This window comes from Anomalospiza imberbis, chromosome 1 (assembly GCF_031753505.1).
Source record: "Anomalospiza imberbis isolate Cuckoo-Finch-1a 21T00152 chromosome 1, ASM3175350v1, whole genome shotgun sequence".
NCBI classification, from domain to species: Eukaryota; Metazoa; Chordata; class Aves; order Passeriformes; family Viduidae; genus Anomalospiza; species Anomalospiza imberbis.
The window spans coordinates 52,777,823-52,793,394 of record NC_089681.1 but is presented as its reverse complement, the minus strand read 5'-3'; the positions used below and the strand labels follow the sequence as shown (position 1 = coordinate 52,793,394).

The 15,572-nt window shown below is 39.2% G+C and overlaps 1 protein-coding gene across 3 annotated transcripts in view; it reads right to left on the bottom strand.

The window, feature by feature from the left end:
• GNAL (G protein subunit alpha L) overlaps nucleotides 1-15,572 on the bottom strand; it is a 183,690-nt gene that overhangs the window by 109,035 nt on the left and 59,083 nt on the right. Inside the window, exons 1-4 of one of the 3 annotated variants that reach the window (XM_068192602.1) lie at nucleotides 7,303-7,974; nucleotides 6,869-6,941; nucleotides 5,984-6,038; nucleotides 5,689-5,808 (exon numbers count right to left, since the gene is read on the bottom strand). In XM_068192602.1, the coding sequence (XP_068048703.1) occupies nucleotides 5,689-5,808; nucleotides 5,984-6,038; nucleotides 6,869-6,941; nucleotides 7,303-7,441 (387 nt within the window). In that variant the 5' untranslated portion in view covers nucleotides 7,442-7,974. Of the gene's footprint in view, nucleotides 1-5,688; nucleotides 5,809-5,983; nucleotides 6,039-6,868; nucleotides 6,942-7,081; nucleotides 7,234-7,302; nucleotides 7,975-15,572 lie in introns of those variants that run through there. The other 2 variants (XM_068192612.1, XM_068192595.1) reach the window with 2 other exon arrangements.

Here is a 15,572-nt window from a genome sequence, read left to right as displayed (position 1 = left end):
GAGAAGTTCAGATGTTTTGAGATTTGTTGATTTGGCATTTTTACCTCTTTTTTTCCCTCTCAAACTGTCCGATATTTGTTTGTAGTATGATCCCAATTCCAGTCTTGTATTTTTGAAACTACACAGTCAAAATAATAACTGATTATTTCTGAAAGCACTACTGGATTGATTGATCCAGCAAAAGCAAATGTACTGCTTACAGAGAACAAGAGCAACAGAACAAGTAACACTGAAGTATTTTTTTGATCTCATGTATGAAATGCTTGTAACTTTAACACTGACTAATCAGAACATTAAGGAGTCAGTTTGTAGATTTAATGAAAAGCAGAAAACTTAAGTCATATCTGCATGCAAACAGGTATTTCATATGGAAGAAAAGCTATTGCTGAGCTTTAGCAGAATCTGCTCTTCATATGAAAACAGCTCAAATTCAGTATCTGCTGTTAATGCATAGTGTACAGCATGAAAAAAACTGCTACCACAATAAAAAATTTCATGGGTTACCTGATTGCTTCTTCTCCCTAATACCCTCTACTTTTCAGCATCAGTTCTGACAATTTTAACCTCTGTATGAAGAGTAAGGAGCTGCCAACAGCTGTAACAGCCTATGTGTTTTTTCAGCTGTCCTCTGTCAGCCTTCTTCATTAGTTCTTCAGGTGTTATTAATTCAGGCCAGTAATAAGGCTGCCACACCAACACAACTTTATTGTTGTCTGGCCTTTCAAAAAATTCCTGTGTTTGTTTAAATATGAAAATATGTGTTTATGTAAATATGAAAATCTACCAATGTGCATCTTAGATCACAGAACACCACAAATGACTTCATTTTTTAAAGTCTAATTGATTTAAAAAAGTTAATATTGATATTAATATTGAGTAATGTTAAGTATTGCAATCACAGGTAGTTATAAAAACCTGTGTTCATTCTACCCAAAATGGTAAACAAAGCCCTAAAGTAAAAATTTGGATAGAAAGAAAAATCGAGTGAAGCTGTTTGAGTGGCAATATTCTCTGCATTCTCTCTTTTACATTATTTTCAGGTAAAACATTGTATATTTTCACATTCACAAAAAAAAAAAAAGATGGGAAAATTGCAAGTTAATTGAAAATTAGAAAATGTAACATGATGCTATTTTGTAACTCCTTTGGGCTGCATGAAAGGGAAACTTAAACAATTTGTGGTCAAATAAAAGTTACAGCATTAACTGTACAACCTAAGCAAGTTTAACCATATATAAACCATACTTATCATGTTTTTTTTTAATCCAGGATAAAGACTTTCTACAGTCCCACACTACACTTCACCTAAGCAAAATTTTCAGTTGCTTCAAACATTGAGATGCACACTGTGAAAAGCAGCCACCTCCAGGCATCAACACAAGACTGAATTTGAATACCAGGTATCAGAAAAATTTGAAATGCTTAACAAAAGTCTGTGTAACTTCAAATTCTGAGCAAAAGGTTTTATCTTTCTTTATAATTTCTTTATAATATGAATATGATGCCCTGATTTTTAAAAAGAAAACCTGATGGAAAATTAAAGTCATCTGCTAGAATTCAAATTGCAATATCTGAAAATGTAAAGCAAACCGCAGACCTGATTAATCTAAAGTACTTTCCCTGTCAATGCCAACATTAACATTTCATTCTTAACAGCTAAATTAAAGAGCTTGCCTGACTTATAAAATAACTTTAAAAATTATATTTAAAACTCACACACTAAAATCAGCACAAGGGACTCAATCCACACAATTTACGAAGTTTCCAAAAAATACTTTGCCTCCCTAAAACATTCTTTGCAAAGGAAGATGAATCTTTTGAAAACTCTCCTCGCTCCCTAAAACCTGTGAAGTGTTTACATGTTCTCTACTAAGCAGATGATTCATGTTTGCTGGTAACTGGCTTGCATGACCAAACACTTGACAATGCAGCCCAGGGGTAGGTGACCATTACTTGCTATAAACCTACACAAAACTGATCAGATGAGCTTCATTCAAGACATATTTCATGCAAAGAGAATTCATTTGGCTACATTTTTTGGGAAGACAAGGGGTAAAGGAGTTATACACTGAGCAGCTTTGTAGTTCCCAGAAAATTCAAAAACTTTAATAAAGACAACTGACCTTGAGTAAACACATGCTTAGATAATACACCACAGCTACCAGCATAATATGGCCTTAATATGTTCACCCTGATTCACAAAGGACAAAATAAATCTCCATCAATAAAGGATTAAAATTGCAGCACATCAATTCCTGTTAACTTTAGCAAATATCAACACATTGCCAAAAATAATAAAAAAATCCTTTTTGATAGGGCATGCATGCTACTATGCCAGTGCTGAAGCACTTCCGCTGATTCTACCTTTGAGCAAAGATAATGCCTAATCTGGTCAGACAAAACTTTATCTTGATCCCTGTCACAACTTCAAGGAAGAAAATATAGTGGACACTTGACTTGTTTCTATTTATCAATTTTGTAAGAACTCCAGCTCTAATTCTTATGATTTATAGAATTAGAATACATCAGTCAGCCAGGAAATACTTTGCAAAAATTGTACAGTCTTTTATAAAAGTAATGTAAGACTATGTAAAAATTATAAAAGAAACCCAGAAAGCTTTCAAATTTTTATACCAACTAAAGGAACCATCAAGGTAGCATAACCAAACCAGGTAAATACTGATTTTTTTAAGTAAGTAAAACTCTTGTGGGGGGGCACTCCACAGACTCTTAGAGCAATGTTAAAGCACTGTAAAGAGAAAACCATTTGTTTTGAAATTTGTATCACTACTAAATAAAATACTCTGCTTATGTTTTATAGAGAGGTATGTAATCAAAAAAAACAACCAGACAAAGACCCAGAATATTTTAGTCTAAATATGAAGTCCTCATCTTTACTCAAGTTCTTGGAATTTCAGTCATAAATTGCAATTAAGAGTATGATTTCACCCACAGGAAATCAGTATTTTCATATCCACTTATTTTAAGGATAATTTTCACAATTAAATGTGTATTAGTTAATTTTTATGCAATTTAAGATTGTCTGTCCAAGCACACGCAGTATGTCACAAATATGCTCAAATTAGCACCCCAGGAGTGTTGGTCAGATTGTGCCATCAGTGAAGTTTCTGCATTTCATCAGGGATTTCTCCTTAAAGACTCCTGAAAAGGTGCAGTCATTTTCTTACATTGGGCATGCAATGTATCTGAAACCCATCTTCAACTAACACACATCGATTTTTATGACAAAGATTACATGGCTAATGTCATCCAAAAAAATGACAAATCTGTAATTCAAATTGCAACACTAAGGGTCTTTAACAACTCATTACCATTCATACCGTCACAAACCCTAAAACTGCCTCTTCCCTCATTCAAAGAAAGGTAACCTTTGTCACTCTATAGAATGTGCCAAAATGTGCCCCAGAGCAGCCTACGTCCCTTCACATCTATTTTGAAGTAAGGATGATTAGCCCTAAAGTCCTGAATGTCCACTGCTAAACACTTGGTTTGGGCTCAGAAGGCCTTACTCCATACATCAGCTATTAATTACAGAATCAGTAAATGCTTAGCAGAGGATGACTGACTGATTACTATCCAAGTATTTATTTTTATATCTGTCCTTATCCAAAAATACTAAATGGGTCAAAATTTATTTCAGCGGGAAACCTAATTTTACTTTATCGTTGGCTTAAACGGGAGTAAAATCAAGCACTGAAGCACAATAGCATTTTTTTCCAAAATGCCTTGCTCACAAATCCTCCTGGAGATAAATAACATTCTATACCAAGAAAAATTTAAGCGCCCCCAAAAATCTTGGCATACTTTACATTTTACATATATTAAACCTATTAACTGAGCTGAGACGAAAACAGAAGGGAAAATATGAAAGTGACACAGAAATATATTTACTTCTAAATCAGCATTAGATTTCTCTTCTTCTTTTAAACTTGTAACAACCTTTTAAATATTTTTTTAAAATCAGGACTAAGAATTGACACTATTTAAAAAACATGATGGTATTTTCAGAAAACCTATTTAATTAAAAAACACTTATTATTATTTTTATTTTGAACCAAAATGGACTTTGAATTGAGATTTCAAATGAACTATTAATTGTTTCGAAGTCCACTGGGTCCTATTCTTTTCCCCTCCAAGAAGGTTAAATTTTCGTCTATATAAAATACCAAGCTGTGAGTCAAATTTAACTAGATATAGCCAGCTTCTGTGAAAAAGTAGAAAATTTGAAAGCAATAATAAAATAAAAATATCTCCAGCCCTATGAAAAGTCCAGTTTAGCCTTCTTTTATCCCAGAAACTCAAAAGAACATATGTACTACAGAGAACTGCAAAGTACACGTATCACCATTTTTTTACTCATCTAAGGATCAAAATTCAAGAAAAAAATCCACATAAAATGAGTAACAAATACCTTAGAACTGTAATACCTGCATAAGACAAATACTTCATGTCAAGCTCACATTCCATTTCTAAAAAGAGTTTCTCATTTTCACTAACTTACATCCACCAATTGAGCAATTATGCAATATGTGGGTGTACCTTGCAGTCGTTTTTTTTAACATCTGCATTCTGTGTTAAATTCTAACTGTACAAGATGTCTGATAATTTTTCTTTATCTTGAACCTTCAAAGTGGTAGGTTTACCAGAGGCAAAACCACACATCAGAGAATATGAGTCATACAATAAAGAAATGACTCTTCCCCTTCTCTCCCTTGCACCCTGAAGCTATAATAACCTAAAGACACTCTATTGTAAATGACTTCTTTGGCAGTATTGATAGCATGTACAACTCGCAATCATTTAGCCAACAAATGAAGATATTTTTAAGTCCTTACTGTATCCATAACAAATTGCTTTCAGTACTATTTTAGGGCAAATTACAACTGTGCTACAGCAAAAATAAAATTCAGAATGTCTATGCACTTGCTTTCTTGTCATACATAAAATAAGAAACATTCTATGCATGTGCCTATAAATAATAACATAAAAAGATAAAAATAATGTACGATGCCTATGCAAGTTAATCTGAAAAGTATCTCTCATTTGTATTCAAAAGATCAGCCTCCACGCAGAAGTCCCACATTGATTCCATATCAAATTAAGACAACATTTACATACAAGCAAACCACTGCTCATGCCAACTACAATACATGAGGAAGCAAAGCACCTCACTTGACCACTGCTTACGCAGGTTTCCACTCTGAAGTGCAGTAAGTATGGGAAACAACTCTGAGGCCACTCTAGCCTTTTATTTCCTTTTATATCCTTTTCTGCAGGTAGACAGTTAGTTAACTGTTAGTTAACTCCTCAGACTAACATCCTGCATCTAATGCCACATAGGAAATCAGCTTTCAACAAAGTCTTATTTGATGTGTCAATATGTAAGATTGCATCAGAAAATCTGAAGAGAACTAAATGCAGAAACAGCATTTAGAAACATTAGCAAATAAATCTGTAACAACAAAGAACTACTACCACTAAAACCTCACACCACTAAAAGAGGTGCAACGACCACAATCTCGTAAGAAAGTTAACACAGGTGATGCTGGCATAAGATCTTTCTATGACCATCTTCCAAAAAGTAAATAACCCCGATGTTTCAGTAAATCCAAGTGAAGCAATATATTCGTCCTCAAAGCAGAATAAATCAGTGGTGTCTATTCTTACCTGTGTATAGTCAAAGTCAGAAAGAGGAGCTATACTCTTGATGTAGTCCATTCGAAATTGGTTTTCTGGGTTGGCCAATGGAACTGGGGGTATTAAAGTGCTCATAGCTGAAACTATAGTCTAGAATTGGATAAAACAAAAAAAACAAACACATTAATCTGGATACAGGATCAATAGAAGATAATCCAATCTGATCAGCAAAATGGGATTTCTCTCATCAAAATCTTGGAAAGTATAATCCTTATAATTTCCAGTACAAACAAGCACGTAAGAACAGTATAAAGTGTGTTCTTACCACAATCGCATCTTTAACGTTTTTCCGAATATCCAGTATTTTCTGTTTCTTTTCTCTGCATTAAAACAAAAATATTAGCACTTTGATATTTTTTTCCAAAGCAATTCAGTCACTTGCATTTTTTTCACTGCTTGTTTATCTGCTCTTCAAACATTAAAACATACTAATAGTAAAAAAAAAGGCAAGACAAATACATTTTGACCTTATCCATTATCTTACATAGTATGAAGAGCAATGCACATTCATCCCTAATGTATTTTTTAAATCATTCAATCACAGCCACATCTGCAAAGCTTCCCCCGATAGAACTGGAAGTCATTCTTTCATTTCTACAGCATGCTGTAAACATGCTCTAAATTAACAACACGTAGGTGAAGGCCAACAAATATCTAAAATGAATGCTATGGATTAATAATGATTTCTGGCAAAGAGTTCTTTAGAGAGAAAATGATATAGCCTCACAAAACAGGAGGATTTTTAACAAATAGGCAAAATTACTTTCAGTTTTATGCTAAACACCAGCACCGGAAAAACAGCACACAGTGTCACCTGATTATGATTTGACATGTATTTTTATATTACAGACAGATGCAATATTTGGTTATTTGCTTCTATGTAAAAAGTAGTCGCCATATTGTTGCTACACAGGGGCCTGTCAAGCGCTGCAGTAGCAACAGTGTAAAATACAGTAAAGGGGCCAGAAGGAGAGAATGCAAACATACAATAGCAGCAATTTCCTTATTCACACTCCCCTCCCTCCCTCAAAACACAGTGTCAAGCCACCAAAACACAGGGGATGCGAGGCGAAATTTCCTAGCGTGCTGTGTGTTAACCTGTTTCCAACATTTAAGGAAAAATAAGTCACAAAGTGTCAATAATTCTTACTCTGAATTAAATCCATTGACATGTAGGATTCGCATTTGTTTCACAATAGTGCTTTTTCCTGACTCACCAGCCCCTAAAAGAGAAAGAAGGAAAGGGAGAACATTGTGATACACAGTTCAGGCTAGGTGGTCGGGGAGTTTTTTTGGTGGCTTTTTTTTTTTTTTTTTTTTTTTTTTTTCTGGGCTTTTTTTTGGACGCGACAGCATCTCCCACCTCGGCAGCATTTCTGTACGTGTGCATCCATGTGGCTCAGGCGCTGAGCTCGATCTGTGGACGCCTCGCTTATTGCTCAATACAGCAGCCTGCATTTTCCACAGCCAAGGCGCACGCCGCATCTCCCCTCTCGGCTGCGCCCGCCGCCCCGGCGGGCTGGGGCTGCTGCCCCCTGCTCGCCCTGCTCGCCCCGGCCCCCACCTCTGCCGCTTCCTCCTTACCCAGCAGCAGCAAGCGGTGTGTCGCTTTATAAGCCAGCCTCTCTTTCTGCAACTGCTTCTCTATCTTTTTGTTGGCTTCTCGCTGCGCTTTCTCATCGATACGCTGATCCTCCGTTTTGCTGTTGCCCAAACACCCCATAGCCGCTGCTCAGGGTGGATGTCAAATCGCTGCCTTCTCAGATTTAGTATTTACAAGGGGGGAGGGAGTAGGGGGGAGGCAGAAGACAAGTCTTTATATCCGTGTGTGTCCCTGCGACGGTTTCTCTCCGCTTCTTCCCACCCGGCTCGCTCACATAAAATGGTCTCTGGCCGCTTTCCGATCGCAGCGGAGTCGGCTGCTTCGCTCCCCACCAGAGATGCGGAGAGCAGGCGGCAGAGGTAACCCTGCCCCGGCGGGGAGGGGGTGGGGGGAGAAAGCTGTGCAAAAATGCCTAACATGCAACGAGAGGGAGAAAAGGGCTCCTCCTGGAAACCAGCCGGGTGCCGCTCTCCGCTCTCCCTCCCCACCGCGCACACAATCCCTATATTTCTCTGTAAAGGTCTATTTTTGTCTTCCTAACTCAGCACTGCCTCTTTCTGCGAGACCAGGAAACAGCCCCGCTACCAGCCCTACGCGCAGGGAAGCCGAAGGAGAAAGGTAAAAGCCGGACGGATCTACCTGGATCCTGCGGGGCCGGGGCCAGGCGGCGCCGCGGGGTCCGCGCCCCCCGCCCCGGGCCGCCCCCGCCCGCCCCCGCGCCCCGGGCGCGCTGCTGCCGCCAAAACCCGGAGCTGGCATCGCCGCCGCGGGACCTGCGGCCTCCGGACCCTCGTCCGCGGCCTGCCGCAGGGGCAGGGAGCTGTGGGACGCGGCGCTCGGGGACCCGGGGGGGCTTTTCCCGACCTTTCCCCGCGTTCCTCGGCGGTACTGGAAGAGCCTGACCGCTGCCAGAGCGAGGGTTGGCATTCCTGGGTCTAGAATCCCAAGCTGGCACAGGTGATGGCTGTCATCGTGACTGACCTGCGGGAGCAGCAGCCAGCCCCTGGCATCAGGGTGTGGGAGCGGCCGGGGTCTGCCCGTGTGAACCCCGACACACAGAGCACGCATATGCACAAACACCCTGCCTCGACTTCTTACCCAACAAAATGTCCCTTTCCACGCAAGTAGTCACGGCAGCACAAGGGCCTTTTTTCCCTTTGAATATTCCAAACTGCACCGGCTGAACCAGAAAATGACGCTGTCCAAACAGCTCACGATAATGTGCAATCCGAACATGATAATATGCATGTCTACAAGAAACCGTATCTCTGTTCCTTCATTTGCCTCCATTTTAGATCCTAAAATGAAACTTCAAGCTAGAGCATCCTATAGGTATTCATTTTTGCTTCAAACCTCTTGCCTTGCAAACTGGCACCTCAGTGCAAAAGCAGCAGTACAGCACCTGGCTCGTCCTAAACTCCCCCTGCATAGAAACCACCTGCACTGTTCAGACGTGATGCTTGATACATTGAGACACAAGAACACTAGAAAAAAAATGGACGTTACTCTGCAGTCCCCAATACTTTCAGCTTTTATCTCCAAATAGTATTAGTCCCCATACTTTAAAGATGGCTTACTGAAAAATTAGTATTTTGATAAATACCTAAGTGTGCAAAATCCTGGTCCCAACTAAAATCAAAGAGAGATTGCCATCAACTTCAATCAAACAAAAATAGCATTTTAATCTAAAAATCTTGAAAAGTATGTAGATTTTACAAGCAGAAGGCTGTAGTTTAGTTTTTTTTTTTTTTTTTTTTTCAATGGCTCCCTCACTCAGGTGGGAAATGCTGAATCAAGGAAGAGAAACTGGTACTGTCTACTTTGAGCACACATCAGAGGAAGGTGAAAGGGGCAGGACCCAGAAAATGAGCAGGTACTGCTCCACCTGCGGTTGGGTATGCAGAGTTTTCAGGAGACTATGGAATTCAAGTGCCAGATATGTTGTTTTATGGTACTGCTTGATCTTGACTCTGGAAGCTGTTTTCATCTTCCATCTTATATAGGTGGGGGAAGCTGGGGGGAGAACGCACTACAGGACTGACAGGATCTGCCAAGCCAAAATATGCATTTTTTAAGTGTTACTGAGCAGCATTTTTTTAGGACAGACTTCTTTTTTTTTCCTATTGACATTTTTCTGTCTGGAGAGGCAAAAAGCACCTCAGATACAGACAGGTTTGGAAGCACGGTTCAGGATGACTGCTGTTTTTGGAGGCTGTCAGACACAGGATATATGATGAATAGCTTTTGTGAAGAGCAATCATGTTTGCTCCCTGCCACAGCACTATGAGAGCTCAAAACTGAATGGCTTGGTTACAAATCACTAACTGGGTCTGAATTTTCATAGTCCTTCAGTGTTAGAAGCTGTAATTCATGATGCACAAGATGTGTGTAGCCTTATTAATTACCTATGTAAATACCTCAGTTTGAGACCTGAGTCCCAAACCTGGCTAGTGTCAGTCGGTCTGCAGGAATCTGCCTTGTTTCTTCCCCTCCTCTCCCCAGCAGCTTTCCTCTTTCATGTACTAACACTGGGATTTTTGGTGCAGACTTGTTCCCAGCTTTGAAATGGCTCAATGCCAATAAACAGAATTTTACAGGATCCTGGTATATCCTGCTTTTACCTTTCTCCAAAAGAGGGAAAGTGGTTCTCATTTCCTCTCTCCCCCTCGAAAAACCCCATGACCCTTTTGGGTCTCTTCCTCCTGAGTAAAGATCACACAGTTCAAGAATGATACGTGCAAGCAACCTGTGCCCAGAAAGAACTTTTAGCTGTAATTATATTCCCAACCCTCCCTTTGCTTTTTCCAAACACAGCACTTATCCTGACATAACTGAACTACAAAATCCTAGAAGCAATAATAAACAACAGAGAAATTTTCACCCCCTTTGGACACAGCTCTTTTTTTTTTTTTCCCCCAGAGAGAAACCATAGCGATCATATATGTCTCCTCTGCACACAGATAAATCTAAAACTCTATAAAAGGTTGCAGCAGTGCTGCTTCATCAAGCCAACTTCCAGTACAAATTGTACACAGGAATCAAAACAAAAGCCCGGACAAAGGAAAGAGGTCTCTTCCTGGTCTTCCCCTCTCTTCTGAGGCAACCAATGTGGGATACTCCTTGAGTTCCTGAAAGATGAGGTATTTCACATTGCCTTTGCCCCTTATATCAGGCAACATATGTATATATACATATATTTATATATGCACATTTATATATGCATACATTTATAAATATAAATACACACTGAGTGGATATCTGTGTGAAAAAATTACATTTGCCTTCTACTTCTGTGCTGAACTTGGTGCTATCCCCTCGTGAAACCCGGCAATACAGCATAAGCCCTCCTGGAGGGAAACTGGAGACACCTTTACTTTCTGCTTTCCTCTTTGAGTTCCCACCTCAGGATGCACTGTTTGTGAGCCTCAGGCTGAATGATGGGGAGCACAAGCTGCTTGCTTGAGGCCATATTTGCATATGGGGGGAGGATTGACAACCCAGCTGAAGCCACACTGGGTGGCCACCCCTGCCCACATTTCTCACGCCTGGTCAGCTTGGAGTAAGAAGGGACAAAACCCTAGTAAGAATTAATATGGAGCTTCCACAGATGCAGCTCAAGAGACCTGGTTGCCCCTCCAATCCAGACCAGGACTGATGCAAAGCTTTTTCTTGCAAACACTAGGTAAAAGTAGATAAAGTTTCTGTATAGCAACACTGCAGACCATTTGCAGCCCATCTTTCCTTTACACAGCTTCCTTTATGGCTTTGGTTCCATTTTTTAAAAAAGAGCAAATGGAAGGATGGAGGTAATCAAAAGCATAGGAGGGACCTAAGCCACTGGTAAAGAGATTCTTCTGGCCTGCCAGTCTTCCTGCCTCAACTTTCACAGGGATCTCTGAACTCTGCTGACATGGACCTCAAGTATGGGCACTGTACTAGGTGAGTAACACTGGTGACCTGATCTCTGCTTCTCCTCACTGACCTCTCTTTTTCATGTAGCCTACTGCTGCAAATCAGGATATGCAACTCATTAGTGGTTGAGTTTTTACTCCACCTCAGCATCAAACTCTGGAGGAAAAAAAAGAGAAAAATGAATTGTAACTGCATAGGTATGCAAGACAAATAATTTTTCTCTCTAGTAATAAATTACTGATAAGTTTCTCTCTCTGTAGGTGTCAAATATTAACACAAAAGTACACACTCTGTGGAAGGCTCCATTTGGAGTTTTACGTGAACCAAGAACCAAAAAAAAATATGACTCTGTGTTAAAAATACTAAGGTTTTAGGAAAAAAACAGCACGTACTTTGCAGAGAAGTGAGTATCACACTCAAAACCAAATCTAACCTTCATCCTTTCGTTTAAACCAATGACCTCAAAAAAGTAATTACAATTTTTTGAGAGGGACTCATCTGTTTTAAGAAGCAGGATGGGAGATATGCCAGAAAATATGAGGTATGCATTTGCACAGTGACCGTGGACCTGATCCTGAATTGCCTTCATGTCCATTGATTAAGGACAAATTCACTGATGCAGAAGAGGTCAGGCAATGCTGAGGGGCCTGGCAAAGCTTTGAGTAGGTCCTTGGCTCCCTGACATGGTTTGCTGTCCCCATTCCCAAGCCATACACCTTTTCTTGGCAGCTGCCACAATGTAACTCATCTGACAAACCAACTTCTCCCATGCCTACTCCTCTCCCATCTTTGTGCAGCACAGGGAGCAAAAGAGGGAAAGCAGCAAAAGGGAGAAAGCAGCAAAAGGGAGAAAGCAGGGGACATGATGGAGTAGAAGGCTGGGGGCTTAAGATAATAGTCTGAAGTATAAGAAAAGTTTTCTACAGAAAAACTTCAGGCAGCAGTCCACAGAAATGACAATGATAGCCTTTAGCCTTGAGAAAGCATTTGTGAAGGGAAGGATTAGATCTAGCAGGAGCAAGATGCTCCTCGGGAAGCCTGTGTAGAAAAGCATCAGGTGAAAAGCAGATTTGTAGTATGATTACACTAAAGAAAGAAGACAATCCTCTTTCATTCAAGCTAGTTATTCCTCATCCAAGCTAGTTATTCCTCATCCATGTCCCACAAGAAAGCAGAGGGAACAGGGAACTTCTGCTATGGCCGTCACATCAGCTCAGGGCTTCCCTTTAGACCCTTACTGGTAAGATAATTCCGGTGTTTATTCTTGTCTTTTCTGACTAGAAATTCCTTATCTATGAAGACTCACATGGCATCATTCCACACACGTCCATCTGTTGGTACCAGAGGCAGAAGCAGCTGATTGAAACTAACATAAATCCAGCAACGTTCTAATAGCATTTTAAAGCATAAGCAACCTCCTGTGGTTTAAATATTCTTACATATTATAATGAAATAACACTGTTAAACAAAATGACACGGATGCATTTGCAATAAGCAAAAGGGACACGTCTTTTGATGAATTTGCAAGACAACAGTATTATAGGATATGTTACATTTTTGGCAAAACAGGAGGCATTTTTCCGTCAGTATCTCAGTTTATGAAGAATTTCACTTGGCTGGACACTCCAAGGGGACTTCCCCAACTTCCCCCCCCACCCCTTGAACAATGTAATACATTCCCATTTTAAGGCAGTGGAAAATTAGTTCTAATCAGTTGTTTAGGGGAGTCATCAGGATTAAACAGATTAAAGCCAGGCAAAACATGTTAATATTGCCCTAATTTAGAAGTGAATTAATAAATAAAGAAAGAAATCAGCTAGAATTATAGCTGAAGTTACCACTTTCAGAAAAGGAATAAAATCCATACGGGAGACATGTCCTGGATTCTCTGCAACATGCTGACTAACATCTTGCACAGCTGTAACAGCAAAGCCAAATTGTCTGCATTTTCTAAAAGCTTTTATATGTCATGTAAAATTTTGCATTTAACAATAAATGTTCAGGTCAAATATCATGATCTCACCAGTTGGACAGGAACAAAAAACTGTAAGGAAAACTAACTTGGGAGACACTGAACATGCATGTGCTGTGCCTTAACCTCACCTTTAACTTCAAGGCACACCTCCGAGCAGGACTCTCACAGTCACAGCATGCCTGCCTCCACTCCTGGTCTTTAGACAACATTCTGCTGAGCTAGATTTTCTCTACATTTACCCCAAACACATCTGAACTGTGATCTCCTTGTATTACCCCTCCATCTTGATATAAACTTAGAGATACTTTTTAGTTTCTTCTCAGTTGTTTTAACTTCTTTGCTCAAGAAATGGAGTTTTAGCTACTCCAGGAAACGGTTGATTTAAAAAAAAAAAAAAAAAAGGAAGTACATGTTTAAAAAGTTATGCTCTAATTCCTGTGACTGCCTGAATGGTTAGTGGTATCTCTCAACAGAAAATTCTTACAAATATAGAAAATCACTGCATACAACTACCTTAGCATGAAGTTAGGAATTCTGTAACTGTTTCTTAACCCTGTTTAAGGATTCCAACATGCAATTACACACAAGAGCAATCATTAAAAATTCGCTTCAGGAAATAATGTTCCCAGTAAGCTGGTAGCCTCATGCACTCAGGACCTGATTTACATCAATAATATTTACCACAGAAATACAGCTTTTGCTTGGCTGCATGACTAGCAAATCCAGATAAAATATCAAAACTTACTGAATAAACAACAACCCAGTATTTTTCTCCTTATGTATCTAATTTTTTAAACTATACATCTGCTTGTAACAAATACCTGTTGAGTCATGTTCTGCTTGGCCTTTTGTGATATTAAATCTTAAGTTTCCTATAAGTATTTCTAGAGTATATTTGTACAAAGGAGATGGATCTCTGGATTAAATAGCTCTCACATATTTGCTCTTAATTGAAGAGACATGGCTTGTTGACCCATGTGGTCCTTTCCACAATAAGGTTTATGTTACAATTAAACTTCAGGCTTTCATGACATGAATTTATTTATTTCTCTGGATAGAGAAAATGGTCAATATGAAGACTAAGCAGACTAATATAGATGACTATTCCATTGGCATACCTATGTGGCAGAGGGGGGAATACAATCTTAAAGTGTGGTAATCTCCTGGAAAGTAAGTCTACTTTTTTCTCTTTTTCTACTGTTTACTTACTCACTTTATTCACTGCTAGACTCAAATGCTATTCTGATAGAACAAGTTCATGAAATTCAAACCCATATGATTTTACTGATCTTATTTTTAGTATAATATAGAAGTTTTTTCCAGTATCTACTGAGCTGGTTGTATAACATGGATTAGATTCTTTGGAGCAAATATTTCTCACAGGATCATTTCACTTGGGGTGAAAGGTGATAAAAGCATTGGTGCACGAAGGAGAAGGGGGAAAGGTTGAAAAGTCCACAGAACTTACAGACATTTTGGAACAAGCCATTTAATAAGTTACTGAGGAATATGTATTTTCTCAAATACTTTGGGAAAGAAGAAGTTTGTTTACACAATAAAAACACACAATGTGAGAAAATTTCCTAAACTATGGTAACATTTTCTGTGGGTTTAAAGTTTCAGACTTATCAACAATGGTGCCACGTTCCTGTACAATCTACATAATTGTAAGCTTGGTTTTGGTTGTTTTTTGGTTTGGGGTTTTCTGGTTTGTTTGTTTGTTTTTTAAGGAGACCCATTCGAGTTTGATGGCTTGCAATCTCCTTAAAATTTTAAAACCTAATGCCCCAATGATGCAGCACAATGCTGTGCAGAACTATCACAGCAGTGTCTGAGGTTAGGAATAGCCAAGTGCAAAAGGGGTTTAATTCAGCAGTTTCAGCTAATGCAGCTGCTCAGACACTGCACTGTATGTTTTAAAACATTGAGAAGGTTTTAGAAAGCTTATAGCTGCTTGGAATATTTAACAACTTACAGCAACACTTACATCGTCAACCAATTAGCCTACCAATCCTAAAACATTTAAAGGGCTTTAAACCTACCCATATGCAGACTCTTCCTGCTCAGAATCAGCTACACACAATCTGCCACCCACATCACTAAACACAATGACAAGATTATGCTTCCATGTCTTTGCAGCCTATTCTTCACAATATGCAAATCTTCAGGAGCTGCATTTCTGATCCTGATGCAACAGCACAAAAGCTATTGTTGTAAGAAATGGTTTAACCTGTCAGCAACACTGTCACCACAATTACTACCACTAATAAAGATATGATCATAATCTGGCACTTAAGGATCATTAGATACATTACGACTATTGTATTCTATTACATAGTTCTTTTACATGGACACTAATTGAGA